Source organism: Protobothrops mucrosquamatus, unplaced genomic scaffold (assembly GCF_001527695.2).
Source record: "Protobothrops mucrosquamatus isolate PMUCROS unplaced genomic scaffold, P.Mucros_1.0 scaffold275, whole genome shotgun sequence".
In the NCBI taxonomy this organism is placed as follows: domain Eukaryota; kingdom Metazoa; phylum Chordata; class Lepidosauria; order Squamata; family Viperidae; genus Protobothrops; species Protobothrops mucrosquamatus.
In genome coordinates, this window is record NW_015386619.1 from 47,475 (window position 1) to 67,573 (window position 20,099).

General features: G+C 40.2%; 2 protein-coding genes across 3 annotated transcripts in view; both read left to right on the top strand.

The window, feature by feature from the left end:
- The window catches only part of TRABD (TraB domain containing), a 31,756-nt gene extending 28,178 nt beyond the window's left edge, over window positions 1-3,578 (top strand). The window contains exon 10 of one of the 2 annotated variants that reach the window (XM_015814670.1): window positions 400-3,578. In XM_015814670.1, coding sequence (XP_015670156.1) covers window positions 400-577 — 178 coding nt within the window. In that variant the 3' untranslated portion in view covers window positions 578-3,578. The remainder of the gene's footprint in view (window positions 1-399) is intronic. The other variant, XM_015814671.1, reaches the window with a different exon arrangement.
- Window positions 3,579-10,190: 6,612 nt separating this feature from the next.
- Window positions 10,191-18,326, top strand: SELENOO (selenoprotein O). Its single transcript, XM_029283906.1, has 10 exons — window positions 10,191-10,642; window positions 11,919-12,122; window positions 12,676-12,856; window positions 13,490-13,620; window positions 14,967-15,247; window positions 15,444-15,594; window positions 16,811-16,996; window positions 17,307-17,463; window positions 17,758-17,914; window positions 18,108-18,326. Exons 1-10 carry the CDS (start codon window positions 10,191-10,193, stop codon window positions 18,158-18,160), a joined length of 1,953 nt encoding a protein of 650 aa, XP_029139739.1. The 3' UTR covers window positions 18,161-18,326.
- The last annotated feature ends 1,773 nt before the right edge of the window (window positions 18,327-20,099 follow it).

Here is a 20,099-nt window from a genome sequence, read left to right on the forward strand (position 1 = left end):
GCTATCGAGAATATTTTAAAAATGGCCAAAATAACCTTTTCTGCTGTAATCTGACTAGCTGTTTGGTGGGTAGCTTTGAGATAATTGCATATCTATTGACTGAATTAAAAAGGCAATACATAGAGCAGTGGTTCTCAACCTGTGGCCCGCGGCCCGGGTGTGTGTGTGTGAACTTGGCACGGGGTCCATGAAGGCTTGAAAAAATGTTATGATTTAATTTTCAGTTAAGTCTTGGGAGTCTGTGGCCACAAAAGGTATTTAAAGGGTTCCGTGGTGAAGAAAAGGCTGAGAACCACTGACGTAGAGGATTCAATATATGGCAATAATGGCAGCTATGATAATATTGGTGTAAATAATGATTGGTGATTTTTCTGATTTCTCCCTGTTTCCTTGTTTCAGTGTGCCTCCTCCATCCACGTCCAGTAAAATCCTAAAGTTTGTTACAAAGGCTACAGTATTTGGATTGGTGGGCTACGGCTGCTATCGGATGGGACACAGGACAGTTCGGTTTATTCTTTCTGTGCCCATTGCACAGAAGTATCTTCAGAAACTGATAAACCTAAAATCTCAGCATTGATTTGGGAGACTCTGCATCTGGTTGGGACAAAATGGAATGCACATAAAACTGGAAAACGAGGCAAGAGAGTTTTTGTCCCAAAGTCTGTTCTGATGCTGAGTTACTGCATAATCATTGGATTGGCATTAAGTGCTACACCAGCTGTGATCTATATAATTAAATGTTTTCCTATCAATCTAATAAATTGTGTGGCATAAACATATATGCCAATATAAGGTACTTAGAATATGTACACATATATTATATTAATATGTGTATGTAGCATATTTATAATGATGAAATACGACAACAATTTGCCCAATACGATCCACTGGTAACTACCAACAAGCACCCTAAAAATGAATGAAACTTTTGCAAGAACCTGTACAGTTCTTCTCATCACTGTAGCTTGCACAGAAAAAATGCTGTGACCTTTGATTTGTCTGTCAAAGGAACAGAAAAACAATTATGCGAATTGTGTTCTAATTAGAAAGCACAGTGGCCCATATGGTGTGTGTGTTTTCATTATCAGTAATATTGAGTTATATTTCCTAGAGCCAAGCAATTCAATATTTAGAAGGATCCCTCCCTTCTTACTGGAAATCTTTTATACATAGTGGGTTTTTTAAAAGAAAAAAAAACCTGAACAAAACTTTTGGAATATCACAAATATGCTGGCTATTGTTGATAAAATCATTATCTTTTGAAAGCCTTATTCGCTTTAAAAGTTGCCTTTAGCATTACTAAGCAGACGTGATCCAGCCAAAATTAAGCACTTTAAAATTCAAATTGTATAAGGCAGGAGTGCAGAACCTTGGTTGGATCATGCTTTTGCTTTTAGGCCTCTACAACAATTTTTTTTTCCTTAAATGAAAAGTTTAGCTGCAGTCTGCTCCCCCCCCCCTTTATTTCAGTTTCTGTTAGAAAACCTATGTTTATAAGACTCTCAGTTCCTGTTGGTGTGAATGTCAGTGTTTCAAAATTACTGAGAAAATTATACATTTATACTGTAGACTTTTTCATTCCTTTCATTCCTCCTTTTTGGGAAAAAAAATCTGGAACAGCTGTGTATCTAGAATTTATCCTTCATTTCTTGAATACCATGTGAGCTATTATCACAATTCCATGTGAATGTAATAAAATACTGATTAAAAGACTAAATGGAATGTTATTTTAACAGATACTAGTGTTTTTAAATTGTCTGGATTTTGCTAACATTACATTATGGGTACTTTTCAACTAATTGAACTTTTTAACATCACATTTTTTAAAAAAAACTGTCATGTATATTTATATGCCATTAGAATTAGGACTGTGTATTTCTGTCCTCCCTACAGATCATAATAAGATAATAATCAGCCCACTGGAAACATATTGTTAGGATTACAACTTTGTTGAATTGGCAACCTTGTTCCTTCTCTCATTTTTTGGGAGGATGGATAAAAGTGCACAATTAGTGATTGAAATTAACAAGTGGATCTCATTTAGTGATTGCCTTGTTTAGTGATAGTAATTACAATGGTGATGCATAAGTCCTTACTCTTGCATTTATGACCGTAAAGAGCTGAAGTAAGATCATAACCACAGTTGTAGTTTCACTTAGCAACTGCTTTCCTTAACAACAAAGTTGCTGGTCCCAATTGTGGGGGCTAAACAAGGACTACCTGTAACATCCATGCTTTTGATTGCCTATTTAGCACAGTAAACACGGGAATCAAAACCTTCAACTGAGGGCTATTGGAAACCTGCTTTTGAAAGGTTCTGGGGTCCATCTCTATTTCCTTAGCATAATCTGGAACAGAGAAGTGTGCTTAAGTCCCACTAAAAAAAACTAAGGCTTAAGCACTATTGACTATAAGGGGCAGGTCTATGCTTAATGCTTGCCTTTGGGGTAATGGCCTTCGTTTTCTTACAGCTGATCTTGAAGTAGAGAAATGTCATCATAGGGCAGGATGGACTTCAAGACAGTTTGAAATCAATAGGAGTGGTACACCAACACAGTCTAATGAGCTGTGTTCCCCAGCAGCAGGGGGAACAAATACTGCTGGTTGAAGTTTTATTTATTTTTTAATGGCACTATGCATTGCTATTATATCTGCAAAAACAACAACCTGATCTTGCTAGTTAATTGCATTAGAAACAATTTGTTCTAAGATGGTGCCAATCAGTTGTAATCAGTTTTCTGAAGTAGTAGATTTGAGAGATTTGAGATTTCTACTCCTAACATTCCCAGCCAATAAGATTGAAGAATATGGATCCATAATATGGGATCTCAATTCAAAAATCAAAGTAGTTGTACACTGGCGGAGGGGGGGAGAGAGGGAGAAACAGCCGTAACTCTATAATTCCCCTCAAGATAAACTTGTCAGAATAAGCATAGAGTCTGATACATGAAATGATGGAGGATTTGTTTTTAAAGGTACAAATCAACATGCGTGCAAAGATTGTATCACTATTCATACTGCTTTTTGATCATGGCTAGAAAGAAATTCCACTTAAAGGTATCATGTACAAGCAGTGTTTAATAAACCAGAGTACAGTGATTGTTAATTCTTCTTTCCTTTAATTTTTAACACTTAAGTTGAATCAAATGTTTACAAGGAAATTATGTGAAAATTATTCTACTTTGGGGGGAATTAGAAAACTGAATGGAGGAACTATAGAGTATTACATTTACATCTTAGTTCATTGAACAGTTTATGGTATTTTCAATTTTCAAGCACAGTTCTCTATTTACTGGGAAATAACTCCCACTGAATTTAGTGAGAATTAGTTCACAATAAACATGGATAGGACTTTTAATCTGTGTTTTCTTCATCTGGTAAATTAAATATGTTCCTTTGAAGTATTTGTAATTGGATAATTATTACATAAGATTTTAAAAAGATACATGGCAAACACAAGCCTTAACTTGAATAGATTAATGCTTAATGATGGATTTGAGGCACACTGTGCTTTATGTATTTCCACTTGCCAAAAATAAATAAAAAGTACCTGTATGCAGGTATCTTATCTTTACCAATAAATTGTATGTGTTTTACTTAAAAAATGTTTTGGCTATTTGTTGATGTATATCCCAGAATTCTACTGCATGCATGAATAGCTATAGTGGGATAGTCTTTATTTTGAATGCCTCATTCATCCCTGGCTGTTTCACTATTGGTTAAATATATTTTAGGTATCCAGCATAAAGGAAATTTATAGAAATGTTGGGTCTGTACATTGTAAAATAATGTAAAAGAAATATGTAACAAAATAAGGCAGCGCGGAAATAACTGATATATAAAAGCAATATATTTTTCCAGTTTATCACTGTGTGTGAACAAATAAATGTTAAAAGAGAGAGTGACAATGTAAGTCATTAAGTCAGGGTTCTTCAGCTTTGTGTCGCAGCACTTAATTCTCCCTTTGGACAGAATTGCTGTTACATAAGAAGTTTTGGAAGCAACAGATTTTCTGTGTCTGCATGAATCAAAGTTTTTTTCCCCCCAAAACCACCTTTCAGAGTTGGCTTTAATGATTTTGGCATCCCACAAAACATTAAAATGGCTATTCTGAATTTGAGAGTGTAGTTTCCTCAAATCCCATGTTTCTGCAACTGCGTTAATTACTGGAGAGAGTAATTGTTCTTAGGCACTCACAACAGCTTCTCCTTTTGATGGTACCCGTGTTTCCCCCAAAGTAAGGTCCGGACTTGCTTCTTTTTTGCCTCCAAAAGAGGCACCAGGTCTTATTTTTGGGGGATGTCTTTTGCACAGTCTCACCTCACAGTGATGGCACTGACAGCCCCGCCCAGGCAGCCCACTTCTGCAGCCGCTCATGCGCATCACCCCCAGCTTCCATTTCACCATCAGGGGCTTTCAGAAAAGGCCTCTGCAGCCGAGAAATGAGCTCCAGATTGATGCACGCAGCGTCCCCTGGAAGCCAGGGGGCGATGCACGCATCATGCCGGAGCTCCATTCTCAGCTGCAGAGGCATTTCCTAAAAGCCTCTGACAGCAAAATGGAGGCTGGGAGTGATGCACGTGAGCAATGCGAGCAGCCGCAGAAGTAGGCCAGAAGGGCGAGGAGGTGTCGGGGCAAGGGAGGCTTGGCTGCACCAGTAAGCGGTTGCGGGGTGTGTGGGATAGCTCCACCCCCCCACTCCCACCCTAGCTTGAGTTTTAGGCATGCACCTTGCCCCAAAACTAGGCTTTATTTTTGGGGCAGGTCTTATTTTCGTGGAAACATGGCATTTACTAGAATAGAGGTATCTGTAGGAACAAGGTTGCTAGTAATCTGGAATTCTTGCAGCTCAGTATGAAAATTAATCCTTTTCAGTGGACTGATTTTCTGGAGATTCTTATTATCCTTTAGGCATATTTCAGAACTGAGTCACAGTCATATTATTGTAAAATACAATAGACTATAGAGATCATCCACACCAGTGACTATAGCATGGTGATATCACAAATGTGAATAGGTTTTATATAACCCTGCGGATGGTTGGATTAGGCTAGCAATCACTAATATGGGTAATTCTAAATAAGTAATAGACCTATTGTAACTTAGATTACAATTAGTGAGAGGTTGTTTCTAGTTAGATCTAGTTAGAAGTTGGATTAAACTTGTACAAAAAACAAGAAAGCGCAGTGCATTCTTAAGGTATCAACAAATTTTATTGTCTTTTGCAGATCCTCTTAGTTATTTGCATAACAGCCAATGTGAATTTTGATCTGCTTTTACGATAGCAGTATCTCTGTTAAAATTCATAGAAAATAGAAAAAGAAAGAAAAATGTTACTGTTACTGTAGGAAGATAAAGGCTGGCTTAGGAAGAAAACACTGGGAACAGATTTTTCTAATGTGTTGGAATATTCATGAGCAGGAAGAGTCATGTGGTAACTCAGTCAGCCAATGTGAAGAAAGTGCTACTGAGTCTGTGCAAAAGGTTATTGAGTTAGAAGCTGGGTTTTAGTTTCAGTCTCAGGTCTGTCTCTGCTATAAGAAGTCTTCATTGCTGTAAAGAAGAATGTATGGTATTGTAAATAATTTTATATGAATATAAAGAGTTTATTTGAATCAGCTAAATGCAGTCAACTGTGAGAGCTTCTGATTTATTTTTACCAACAGAAATTAAAATTCTCTAACAATGCAAATCAAAGCAAGCAGCAGCAGCTTCCACAGGATCCAATTCTTCTATGAAAATGACAAAAACATTGTTGCACCATTATGAACAAGCTCTGCCTCTTTCCTATATGCACGCAATGTCATGATACCCACAAAAGGGTCTGACAGTGCAATTCTGCCTTCATTTGATCCCCACCTGCAGATCCCTGTGGAATGCAGTTGCCTTTGATATTCTGAACTATCATTCCATGCTTTCTTATTGCTGACAAGCAATGATGCTAATACGATGGGGCTGAGGAGAGCTGAAACTGAAAAGCCACGAGGGTACCTCGTAGTCTATCTTTGCAATAGTTTCTGTGGGTTGCTCTTAAGCCACAACTAAAGTAATGGTTGATAAAGGCATAACTGAATGGTCACATTGAAATGCTATATCATCAGTATATGAATCAAAGGAAAACGTATGCCAGCAGGGTTAAAGCCTCAAGCTAGAAAGTGGGAAACAGTTCTAATCCTACCTTAGTCATGAAAGCTAGCTGGGTGACCTTGACCCAGTCTTTCTCTCTCTCATCCCAAATTAACCTCACAGGATTGTTGTGGGGAAAATAAGAGAAGGAAGGTGTGTTGGATGTGTCTGCCTCCTTATTTCTAAAAATAATAAAGGTAGTAGGAGATGATAGATATATGATAGATGGATAGAAAGATAGACGGCACTGAAAAAATTGACTTATGACCATTTTTCACACTTATCATCATTGCAGCATCATGGTCATGTGATTTACATTTGGATGCTTGACAACAGACTCACATTTTTGACAGTTGCAGTGTTCCAGGGTCATGTGATCCCCTTTTGCGACTTTCTGACAAGCAAAGTCAATGTGGAAACCAGATTCACTTAACAATTGTGTTACTAATTTAAGAACTGCAGTGATTCACTTAACAAATGTAGCAAGAAAAGTCCTAAGATGGGGCAAAACTCAACAAATTTCTCACTTAGCAACATATTTTGGGCTCAATTATGGTCGTAAGTTGAGGCCTATCTGTACATACACTGCTATGTATTTTAAGTTTTGTATTTATGATGAAAAGTTGTTTTAAATTTATTTTTACATGCAGTGTCACTTGCTGAGATGGGCGGTCATACAAATAAATAACTACCCCTGGTTTCATTTCCCCTCACATTTTCCATTACCCCATTTAGATGCAGGATCAAATGACTGTAAGTGGCAGGGCTCCACACACAAGCCAAGATGGCAGGTACAACTCTATCCCTTTGACTGTGCATGAAACTCTATACACGACCAAAGTATTGAGTTTTGATCACAAGTTATACCAGTGGTGGCGAACCTATGGCACAGGTGCCAGAGGCGGCACTCAGAGCCCTCTTTGTGGGCACGTGCGCCGTCGCCCCAGTCCTAGGCCTTCAGCTGGGTTTTATAAAACCTTTTCGCTTTAGGCCTCCACTTTGTGCAAAAAAAAAAAAGGTTCAATCAATCAGTCAATTTCAACTTCTCGTGGGGAAAAAAAAGATCTCGCAAAGTTGGAATTGATTGATTGAACTTTTTAGTCCCACCCAGTCTGCCATTACCACACCCATCCACCCATCCACCCAATGGGCCACACCCATCCAATGGGCCACACCCATCCAATGGGCCACACCCACCTGGCACCCGACGATACATAAGTGGGTTTTGGGTTGCAGTTTGGGCACTCGGTCTCTAAAAGGTTTGCCATCACTGAGTTATACTGTACCTCCCATAACATGATTTTTTTTTTTGCCCTGCCATGCAGATCCCATTGTGGGCGGATGCTTTGAAAAGTGCATTTAGCCATCTTCCCACTTTCCAGACTAGAGAAAACTCTTTAGAGCCCCCCCCTTTTTTTGAAAGATCTAGCACTCTTTCAAAAGAGCACCCAGTTGTCTATATTTTCAATAATTTGTATGGATTGCCTATTTCTAAGAGTCTATAGCAGTGGTGGTGAACCTATGGCACGCATGCCAGAGGTGGTACTCGGAGCCCTCTCTGTGGGCACACATGCCTCGCCTCCCCCACGACCCCCTCACCAGCAGCCCCCCTGGAAAAAAGTTGCCCCCGAGCGTGACCCACGCGAAGCAGCGCAGCCAAGGACATGGCAGCCAGGCAGCATAGACAAGACTCTGCTCTCACGCCCCATCACGCACAGTTGATGCTGTGGGGGGCGGGCAGAGGGCATGGCCCCATGGTGCTGCTGGGCTGCCTGGGCGATCTGCGGCAGGTCTTGGAGGCGGTGAGTGGCCCTGCGGCAGGCAGGGTGGGGGATGGGGTGGGGGCGGGGCAGGGGCAGGGCAGAGGGCAGAATGAGGCGGGGCCAGTTTTTGGGCATTCGATCTCTAAAAGGTTCGCCATCACTGGTCTATAGAAAGCCTCATCAACACTTTGGAAAGCTGCAATCCAACATTATGCAGGGAGATGCCTCTGGGGATGCCTGGGGTCCAACCTCTCCTGCAGCTTAAGCAAAACTGGGCATAGATGGCCTTTCTTGGGGAAGCATCTTCTGCAACAGCCAACGGGAGCTGCACAGGCTCCAATATCTGATTGCATCTGTATCCACAACACTCAGACTCATCCTAGTTTGCATCCAGGGCACAAATGGAGTTGGGAGAAGGGGATAAAGCATTACTTTAAGAGTGCACGCTGTGGACATAGCAGATTTTTAAAAGAATGCAAAACATGTTTATGCTGCATTTGGCAGGCCAAGGCAAATTATAAGAGGAAGATTGAAAACCATTTTCATAACAATGATGTGAGGCAAAGTGTGGCAGGGAATCCAACAAATCATCAAATATAGACCCAATAACATCACTCCTGTTGACAGAGATGCTTCATTGGCAGAGGAGCTGAATTATTTCTTTGCCTGCTTTGAAGTGAAGCCATCAGAGGCAGCTGTACCACAGCCACTAGTCCATTACAGCTCTCCCCTCACTGTGGAGGATCATGAGGTGAGGAGTACCTTGAGAACTATGGACGCAAGGAAGGCTCTGGACATGATGGATTTCTGGCCGGATGTTCAAAGGCCTGCACAGACCAGTTGGCTGGGGTCTTCACTAAGATTTTTAATCGGTCTCTTTCCCAGTCCATTATTCCATTCTGTCTGAAGCCCTCCATCATTGTTCCACTGCCAAAGAAGTCCTTTATTAACAGTCTCAGTGATTATAGACCAGTGGTACTCACCCCTATTATCATGAAGTGTTTTGAAAAACTGGTCTGCAGGCACATTGTGTCCTGCCTCCCATACACACTCGACAGTCACCAGTTTGCACACAGAGCAAAAAGATCTATTCCAGTGATGGCGAACCTTTTAGAGACCGAGTGCCCAAACTGCAACTCAAAACCCACTTATGCATCGTCCAGTGCCGGGTGGGTGTGGCCCATTGGGTGGGTGTAGCTGCAGTAGTAACGGCAGGCTGGGTGGGACTAAAAAGTTCAATCAATCAATTCCAACTTTGCAAGATCTTTTTTTCCCCGCAAGAAGTTGAAATTGACTGACTGAACCTTTTTTTTTTTTTGCACATGGAGGCCTAAAGCGAAAAGGTTTTATAAAACCCAGCTGAAGGCCTAGGACTGGGGCAACGGCGCGCGCGCCCAAAAAGAGGGCTCTGAGTGCCGCCTCTGGCACCCGTGCCATAGGTTCGCCACCATTGATCTATTCTATTCCCATTCCCATTCTATTCCCATTCCCATTCTATTCTATTCTTAATTTGTGATCAGGAGCCCATATTTTAGCCCATATTTTACTGAGGAATTTTAGGAGTTGAAGTCCACACATCTTAAAGTTGCCAAGATTGACAAACACTGGGTTACCACTATTGCAGGGCTATTAAGCCTCTCTGCCTTACTGGCATCTTGGGCGTAGCCTGGCGGGTTGATGGCAGGACTCGGAAACGGAGGAACCGGGCCCAGTGTTTCTCAACCTTGACAATTTTAAAGCATGTGGACTTCAACTCCCAGAATTCCACAGCCAGCATTGCTGGCTGTGGAATTCTGGGAGTTGAAGTCCACATGCCTTAAAATTGTCAAGGTTGAGAAACATTATGACCTAAACCAGGGGTAGGCAACCTTGGCTCTTTTATGACTCGTGGACTTCAACTCCCAGAATTCCTGAGGCAGCCAAGCTGGCTCAGGAATTCTGGGAGTTGAAGTCCACGAGTCATAAAAGAGCCGAGGTTGCCTACCCCTGACCTAAACCAACAGGACGGGCACGTTTTGTATGTTGATCCTCTCCACGTCCTCAGATTGGCTAAGTCTCTCCGTGCCGTGATAGGGTGAACGCCGGAGGCGTGTTTCGGGGAAGGCATTTGGATAGGCTGCATGGAGAAGCTGCGGGCGAGATTAAGAGCTGCGTGACAGGCCATCTGTCAGACGGTAGCCGAGACGGGGAAAAAAAAAATGGATGGCCGCCGCTCTGCGCTGTAAACGTCGCTGCTTCGGTCGCTTAGGATCGCTGCCCGGCTGGTTCGCGGCCGCCACGAACGCGAGTCCCCCTGCTAGCATGGAGGCGGCCGCCTCGTCCTCGTCCTCGTCCGGGGCCCCGCGGTGGTTCAACGCTTTGCGGTTCGACAACCGGGCTCTGCGGGCTCTGCCGCTGGATCCGAGCGAGGAGAACGTCCCTCGGTCCGTGCCGGGCGCCTGCTTTTCTCGGGTGCGGCCCACGCCAGTGCAGTCCCCGCGGCTGGTGGCCGCCTCCGCGCCGGCGCTGGCTCTGCTGGGCTTGAGGGATCCGCAGAAGCCGGAGGAGGAAGAGGAGGCCGCGCTCTGCTTCAGCGGGAACCGGCTGCTGCCGGGAGCCGAGCCGGCCGCCCACTGCTACTGCGGCCACCAGTTCGGCAGCTTCGCGGGGCAGCTGGGCGACGGCGCGGCCGTGTACCTGGGGGAGGTGCTGAACCCGCGTGGGGAGCGCTGGGAGATCCAGCTCAAGGGCGCCGGACTCACCCCTTTCTCCAGGTAAAGAGAGGCGGAGGAGCTGCTGGGGTGGGGGGGAAGAGGGAGACGGGTAGCCGAACTTGCCAGCTGCTGAGTGCGATAAGCTCCCGGGGTTTGGTGAGTGGCAGCGACACGTGCATCCTGCAGGGGGGGTTGGGCTTGATGGCCTCTGAGATCTCTTCCAGCTCTACTATTCTGTATAGGACAGGGGTCCTCAACCTTGGCAACTTTAAGACTTGTGGACTTCAACTCCCAGAATTCCTCAGCCAGCTTTGCTGGCTGAGGAATTCTGGGAGTTGAAGTCCACAAGTCTTAAAGTTGCCAAGGTTGAGGACCCCTGGTATAGGAGGACTTGGTTCCTTTTCTCAGCCAGGCCCTTTGTCGTGTACAGTTATCTGGACTCTGAATAAAAAGGCATGGAAGATGATTATGGGCTGAAGCAATTATCTCTCAGGGCCATTTTAATTTAGATTACTGAACAAAACAAAAGTCTGGGCTTAGATGGCTATTGTGTCTCTATGGAGGTAGATAATAATAATAATAGTAAAGTTGGAAGGGACCTTGAAGGTCATCTAGTCCAACCCCCTGCTCAGGCAGGAAACCCTATACCATTTCGGACAAATGGCTGTCCAGTCTCTTCTTAAAAACTTCCGGTGTTGGAGCATTCACCGCTTCTGGAGGCAGGTTGTTCCACTGATTAATTGTTCTCACTGTCAGGAAGTTTCTCCTTAGTTCTAGATTGCTTCTCTCCTTGATTAGTTTCCACCCGTTGCTTCTTCTGGATTTATTCCCAATTCCCCCAACAGGTTTGTGATCTTCGTTCACATTCAAACTTAAGAATTCTTTTCCCAAAGAGGGCAAGGTCTAATTTGCATGCATTTGTTTTCCTTCCTTCTCCCCCCTCCCTCCCCCCCATTGCAAGTCCCTGTTTGTTTTCTTGGCAAGATTTTGGAAATGGCTGGTCATTGCCTCCTTCCTAGGGCTAAGCGAGAGAGATTGGCTCACTCCTTTTTCTCCCATTTTCTATTTTCAATGGCGTTTCTAAAATGTCAGAAATGATCATGTTATAGCTGTACTCTACTATTGTTTCAAGCTGGCATTACTAAAGCTATTCAGTCATGCTTATTAGATTGGAAATACTTGAGCTGGAGAATATTTAAAGTAAGAAATTCATTTTGGTTATTTGAGCCTTAAAAGATTCTTTAACGTATAAGATGATTTCTGGCCCTATGTGCTCCGTTTAATTTTGAGTTTTGAAGTTACATCGTATTTACACATATTATTTCATTAATTTCAGACAAGCAGATGGTCGTAAAGTTCTGAGATCAAGCATAAGAGAATTCCTTTGCAGTGAGGCCATGTTTCACCTAGGAATACCAACCACCAGAGCAGGGACATGTGTAACATCGGATTCAGAAGTTATTCGGGATATATTTTATGATGGAAATCCCAAAAAAGAAAAGTGTACAATTGTACTAAGAATAGCACCAACATTTATTAGGTAATTGTTCTGGTTGGATGTAATATTAAAAGTGGTGTTCTTTATAACAGAATGTGGATAAATTCTTATTACGGTAGGATAGCAGTTAGTCAGGTCCAGAAGATTTTTGCATATTGCCATGATATATTGTAAATATTCAGCTTCAGTGTTTTCTGGGATCACAAAGCTAGGATGACTAGCTTTTGTTTGTTAGGCTACCTGAAAGATGCATTTTTGCAACTTAATTACTAGTTTCATTTCTGAATTATTATTTAGCTATTTTTATATATGTATGGCTGTAGATTTAGAGATGAATATGCTTGGTCACACAGCCAGCCAGATATATAGACTGGATTTGGCATTTTATCCACCTATCAAGTCCTTTCCAAGGTCCTGGGATAGACATATATTAATATTAGTTTATTATTAATAATTATATCAGAAATCAGTTTATTTTCATTTTATGGTTAAATATGCTTTTTAAAAAAATAGTTACAGAGAAAAAAGATCTTACTGAAATGTTGAAATACCTTATGAATGGACAGGAGTAATAGGCAATTTCTGTTTTAAACAGGTTTGGATCATTTGAAATTTTTAAATCTACTGATGAATTTACAGGACGTAAAGGTCCCAGTGTTGATAGAAATGATATTAGAGTTCAAATGCTTGATTATGTGATTAGCACTTTCTATCCAGATATTCTGCAAACACACCCTGACAATAATATTCAGAGGAATGCAGCTTTCTTTCGAGAGGTAAGGTGAGAGCTGACAATTTATAGTATTAAATTAATCTACACTTCTCCTCCAAAGGCATTCAATTTAACATTCAATTATTGATGTCATAGTTAATTTAGACTAATTTCTCTCATTTGCTTATCACTGAGTAGGAATTTGAATGGAAAATTCATATTCACAAGCTTGTTTAAATAGCTTCATGCAATCTCTCAATCTCTAAATTTATGTATTATGTTATTTTATGAAAATATCCGTTTATTGTATTTTCTGTTACTACAGAAGATTCCTGAGACTCACATTTATTCTAAGTCTATTTTGTTCTAATTGTATAATTTCAGACTTTCCGAAGTACTTTTGAAGTACTTGTTAATCTGCAAAAAGAATAAAAAATTATTTAGGGCCAGTGAATTTAAACTTCCATATGTAGGAAAAATTAAGATCCCATTGCCCCAATTTCTACCCTGATGCTTATGTGAAGAATATCTTCCAAATTAAAAGCTGTTTTAGATGTTGAAATCTAAAACTGTATGAATGCTAGAATGGAAAACTTTCAACATACACATTTGTTTACCATGTTATTACAACACAGCTCTTCTAAAATATAATTTGTAGGTGAAAAGAGCTTGACAACTAATTGGTATATGTTTTAAGGTATCAAGACGGACAGCCAGGATGGTTGCTGAATGGCAGTGTGTTGGATTTTGTCATGGTGTGCTCAACACAGATAATATGAGTGTACTTGGACTTACAATTGACTATGGACCTTTTGGATTTATGGACAGGTTAGTGTAACTCAGGTTCTTACAATGTATTGATACTCTCTTGTAATTTTGGTCAATAATTTAATTCCAGTCCTTTTTCTTTAATAGTAACATTTAGTGGAGACAGTGGAAAAAACTGAAACATATTGAATTATTATTTCAGATAAATTGTCTTGCCATACAGTATGTTTAAGTATTTGTAGAGTTAATACAAAATGATTAATTTTGCATGTAGAAGTCCCATTCAGAAAAGATGGAGAGATGAGACTATCTTCCTACTAGCGCAGTGGTTCTCAACCTTTTTAATGCCGCGACCCCAACCGGTCGTAAGTCGAGGACTAAACCGGTCGTAAGTCGAGGACTAAACCGGTCGTAAGTCGAGGACTTTCCCTGCCCGGGAGCGCCGCGCATGCGCGGTTCCGCCCCCTGCGCCGGCTGAGGCGTAGCTGGCAAGTGGCAGAGACGGAGCAGGCCGACCACCAGCTGGCCCAGCCCAAGGGAGATAAGGCACCCGCCGGAAAAGGGGAAAAAAATGGCGGACAAAAAAAATGGACCAAAAAAATGGCGGACAGCCTTGCTTGGCGACCCCCGTGAAATGGTCGATCGACCCCAAATGGGGTCCCGACCCACAGGTTGAGAACCACTGTACTAGCGGAATGGGACAAATTGCCACAGCCAACTCACTGTGACCAACTCACCTTGGCCAACTCATTGCAGAACAACTTCCTACAGGACAATTCAACAGTTCAATTATTTAAAATAATTTAAAAATAATTTAATTATTGTCATTCACAGTTCATTTGTCCCTCCTTTAGCATCCTTTTTTTAATGATTCTACTCCACCATTTCTTCGATATTAGTGTAACTCTTGTCCTGCGGCAGATTGTCCTGCAGTGAGTTGGCCATGGCAAGTTGTCCCGCAGTGAATTGTCTGTGGCAAGTTTGCTGTGGTGACTTGGCCCACGGCGAGTTGGCCTGACCTAGACCCAGTTCAAGATGGAAAGAGATGAGCTACAAAAAGATCTTGTCTCTAATGGTAAACCATACTGAAAGACTATATGGCATGTAAGTATTGTTGAAATTGGTATTTCAAATAGCAATGCTATCTGTGTGAATATGATGATACAGTGTTTAAAATGAATGTGATGGCAGTTTATAGACTTTGATTTCCCCCCCCCCCCATCTTTACCGGTTGTTTGCAACTTTGTGTTTGTACCTGTATTAGATTTGATTAACTCATCTTAGAAAGTGATGCATACTGTCTTCAAATATCTAAGTGCTTCCTGCAGTATTTAATGATTCTGTGCCATGTATCCATATCAGTTAAATATTGCCTTGTATCATTTTATATTTTATATTTTCTCTAGATACGATCCTGAACATATTTGCAATGGATCTGATAACACAGGACGATATGCTTATAATAAGCAACCAGAGATTTGTAAGTGGAATCTAACTAAATTTGCTGAAGCCTTAGTCCCAGAACTTCCACTGGAAATCAGCACGCCCATTCTGGAAGAGGAATATGATGCAGAATTTGAAAAGCATTATTTGCAAATGATGAGAAGGAAACTAGGATTAATTCAGCTCCAGCTAGATGAAGATAATAAGCTGGTCCTTGATCTCTTGGAGACTATGCACATCACAGGTGAGTATGAATTATATTCATTTTAAGAATACTAAAAAACAAAATCAATTTGACCACATGCATTTGGATAATTATGATACATTAAAAATATTACAATTGTAAAATCACTTGGAACTCAGTTATAGAAAGTTGAAATAAAAAGTGGAAACTTTCTTATATGGCTGAAATTAACATTCTTGTCTAATCTTCTCTGTAGGTGCAGACTTTACAAATACCTTCCGCTTGCTGAACTCATTCCCTGTGGATTTTGATCCTTTAAATCTAGAAGAGTTTCTGGATCAGATCTCAAAGCAATGTGCGTCTTTGGAGGAACTGAAAGTTGCTTATAAGCCTCAGATGGATCCTAGGTATATTGTGTCATGAGACCGTGCTGTGAGAGCACCAATGCTGTGTCAGTTTTTGTGAGAGAATAGTTTAATAATTGCTGACTAATTTTATATATTAAAATATAGCTATGAAATAGTTAAATATGTAAATTGACTGCTAAAGTTCAACGTTGCTGTTATAATGTTCTTATACCTCTGGCCAGGCAGCTGAAATAACATTTTTTTCTATATTTAAATTAAACTAAAGATTTTAAGCTATTAGGTGCTAGAAGCAATTATGAGTTGAAATGAGAGGACACTGCAGTTAGCCTACTAACCATCCATCTTATAGAAATAAGGCTCAACATACCATTTAACTCCAAGGATTCTTGGACCTAAGAATTTACACATAATATTACAAATGATAAAATATTATAAGATTACAAATTTATAATAGAACATGCCCTTTTCATAAGCATGTACAGGGATGTGGTGCAGTAGCTCTGCCACTAGTTCTCCATTTTTTGTTACACATACTAGAATTAAGAAATTGCTGTAAGTGAAAGACCAAAAGAGAAGGGAGAACAAAAAAATAAATTAGACAACTAATTCAAAGATGCCCTCTGGAACAGTATCTTTTCAGTGATACAGCTCCTCTCCAGTGGTATTTTGGAAATTGTTAAAAGCTGATGGATCTGACCCCTTCGATGTGTTCAGCATGCTTTTTCTGTCTATATATGACCCTTTTCTCAATTATAATTGTTCTTCACTTTTTAAAGTGTAAGCTACCCTGGAATAATTGGAAATCGGGCAGCCTGTAAATTTCAGCCCAACCCCCTTTTTGGCTGAAATATACATGTAGATCAAGGGGAGAAGGGAATAGAATAATCAATACAAGGATGAGCAAGCAAAACCTGCTTTGTGGTTCCATTCATGGTGGAAACTGCCTGTTGAATTTTAAGGAACTTTGGGAGGAAAGCCTGAAATGACACAGCCTGTTATGTTACAGAGTTGAAAGCACAGGTAATATATGAAAAGTCTGCCCACTTTTATTTAAACATGTCTTTAAAACAATGTTTTTCAAGCTTCTAAGACATATGGACTTCATTCTGTCTGGGGAATTCTGGGATTTAAGTTCACATGTCTTAAAGTTATCAAGTTTGAGAAGCACTGCTTTAGAAGGATAAAAAAGAACTCTTGACAAGTATAATGCCTAATGATAGGCATTATCATATGGAGTTGATGTGCTTTTTTCCAGGCAACTTTCCATGATGTTAATGTTAGCACAGTCTAACCCACAACTCTTTGCCTTGATTGGAACAAAGTCGAATATTAATAAGGAATTGGAACGAATAGAACAGTTCTCTAAGCTGCAGCAATTAACAACCTCCGATTTAGTCAATAGAAATAAAAAAAACTGGAAAAACTGGTTGCAGAATTACAGGTGAGTTTATTTACATTCTCTTTGCTTAGTGGCTTTTTTCCCCTTTTGTTGAGATATATTTATAAATCAGCTAATAAAAATTTAGTCATTGCCATGTGAAATGCAAATGAATATTTGAGCTATTATATAACTTCTAATTTTTCATTTGTTAATATATACTTAGCTAAGTACTATGAGATTTATTCTGAAGTACATACTTTTAGAATATATTCAAATTAATGTTTTTTATTTAACAGTCTCTTTTAAATGAATCATTTCAGATGTTTAACCCACTGTGTTGATCTAAGCACTTGCTTTTATCTGCTTCCAGAGATAGGCTAGAAAAAGAAATGGAACACATTAGTAATACTGACACATGGAATGATGAGCGTCTGAAAATTATGAATGCCAGCAATCCAAAATATATATTGAGGAACTATATTGCTCAAAAGGCTATTGAAGCAGCAGAAAATGATGACTTTCTAGAGGTAAACAGTTTTTTCTCATATTTATGTTATTATTATTTTTTGCCCACCCATCTCATAGCAGGAATTCTGAGTGGTGTATCAGTAGTTAAAACTGAGCAACAATAAAATTGAACAATCTCTGACACCCAAGTCCAGGCTCAAGAAAAATCATTCTAGATTTGCCACAGAAAGGAATAAAACCAACCAATCAAATTCTTGTGAGATGTGCAGGAATGGGGTGGGGGCTCCAAATCCAAAAGACACTATTAAGAGCATTCCCATGTTGCTGTCTTGTGTCCTTTCCTTTCTCTACAGGTGAGAAGAGTCTTGAAACTTCTAGAAAGGCCATATGAAGATTCAGAATGCTTCCTAGAGCTTTCTGAGGAGAGGGAGGAGGAAGAAAGTGTGATGGCAGCTGCTCCTGCTGTTGCTACCTGCAGCTCAGGAACCCAGGAAAGAATTCCATATAGCAGTAAGCCTCCGCTTTGGGCATCTGAGCTCTGTGTGACATGATCCTCGTAACTGCCTTGCTAAAATTTTCCACAAAGAGATTATGAAGCTCCCAGGAGTGGAAAGGGTAGCAAGGTGCTGTAGAAGTGCTATTAATTCTGAACAGACCATTTGGATGTTTTATTGCCTCACTTGAGCCATGTTTATTTTATCAGATGTGACAATCAATTGTTCGGGCACGTACTTCATATGCCAGGAGACTCGGTAGGTTGACGTTTATCTTCTCTCTTGAGCAGGAAGTGCTATTGTATTTTTATGCATACTGGCTGGTGAACATCCAAATGAAATCTGTGTTTTTGAAGACAAAAATATGAAACCGGATGCTGGGTATATTTTTGTCTGAAAATGAGCTACTAGTACTTCAGAGCTATGTTTTTAATTTTTACTTTTGCAGGGATATTTTAGAATAGAATAGAATAGAATAATAGAATAGAATAAGAATAAGAATAAGAATAGAATAGAATAGAATAGAATAGAATAGAATAGAACAATAATTTTATTGTCACTTTGAAGGTACACTAATCGGCATACATTAAAATGAAATTTCGTTGCATTCAGCTCTCAAAGGGTCACCACCTCTGATATACAGTACTTAAAATATCAAAAATAAATAAATACAGAATTATGCATATACCCACATATATTATATGACACAGAGAAACAACAGTCTAGTTCGGGTTATGTATACATGTGCATGGCGAGAAAAATGCATCTTGCGAGTTTATCAGACGGATGGCATAGGGAACAAAGCTATTACAGAATTGGGTAGTCCTGCTAGAAATACTTCGAAACCTCCTCCCAGAGGGGAGCAATAGAAAGTGGATGTGTGGGGTCTCTAACAATGCTTTGAACTCTAAGCACACAGCGCTTATAAGCAGCATCCTGAATACCAGGGAACGAGCTTCCTATGATCTTCTCGGCCTTCCTTACCACTGTCTGTATGGACTTTCTATCTGAGGCACTGCTGCCACCAAACCAGACAGTGATGCAGTTTGTTAAAATGCTTTCAATCGTGCCTCTGTAAAAAATGGCCAGGACAGAAGGAGAAAGATGTGCTCTCCTCATCCGACACAGGAAATGCTGGTTTGCACGCTTCACTAAGGATGACGTGTGGAGAGACCAATTCAGATTGTTAGTTATCTGCACCCCCAGATTCCCTCTCATTGGGTAGCGAGTTGCTTTTATTTTGAAGATGTGTTTCACTTAAGCAGATTGTTCATATATTGTAACCTCTATGACTCAATCATGAAAATATCATCACTGGGCTTTAGGGAGATAGCAGAACTGTACACTATAAAAAAGCAAACAATTCAGACAAATATTTTCAACAACTATATTACATGGAGTTGAGGATGATCTAGATTCTAGATACACATGGATATGCATCCAGAAAACTGAGTCACTGTCTCTACTTCTTTTTGGTTCAAGGCTGTATCCTGCTTTCTGGGTCTCTGCATGCAGTTCACTGAATGAGGAATATTTAACACTTTATTCACCCAAAATAAATTTTCAAAGTTAATGGCACCAATTACTTGTTGAATAGATGAACAAACTGAATTTAGCTTTGCTACTCCTATTCTTGTTCATTAGCCCCCTAACTTAAGAAATATAGCCTCAGAGTGTATAGTTTGTGTATTTTTGTGTTTCAAATTTGCTACCTCAGGAGAGTCTTCCATTTTTGGCTATGTGGGGTTTATTGCCCAGTTATATTTTGATTACGTTTAACTATAGCATTCAGAATATATATTTCATATATTTCAGTTAAAGATCATTCAACAAAGTAACTGGATAAAAACATATCTTCTCTTTCTGAAGAATATGTGTCTCAGTGGGTGGGTGGCAATGGCTACAGTTAGAATACATTTTTTCATGTTTTCATTGATTGGCGCTGGGATGTGATGAACATCAAAGATATGCTCTTTTTGCATTAATAATGAATTCTTGCTTCTGTTGATAAGTTGACATACAGTAGATAGGAGAGAAATTCTGAAAAATAAAAATCCAGACTACAGGGAGTTGAGTTGTGTTACGACCATAATGGAACCTATTATGGTTGTAAGTTGTGATGGTTGTAAAATGGGTCAGTCACAGGACCAACCTGATTTTACTATCTTTTCTGCTGCAGTCATTAAGCAAACACAGTTGAT

Excerpts from the sequence above, each read along its gene's own strand:
- SELENOO (XM_029283906.1), top strand. The coding sequence starts at position 10,191 with ATGGAGGCGGCCGCCTCGTCCTCGTCCTCGTCCGGGGCCCCGCGGTGG. Across the intron at positions 12,123-12,675 it reads ATAGCACCAACATTTATTAG|GTTTGGATCATTTGAAATTT; the intron begins GTAATTGTTCTG and ends TGTTTTAAACAG. Across the intron at positions 15,248-15,443 it reads GGAGACTATGCACATCACAG|GTGCAGACTTTACAAATACC; the intron begins GTGAGTATGAAT and ends TCTTCTCTGTAG.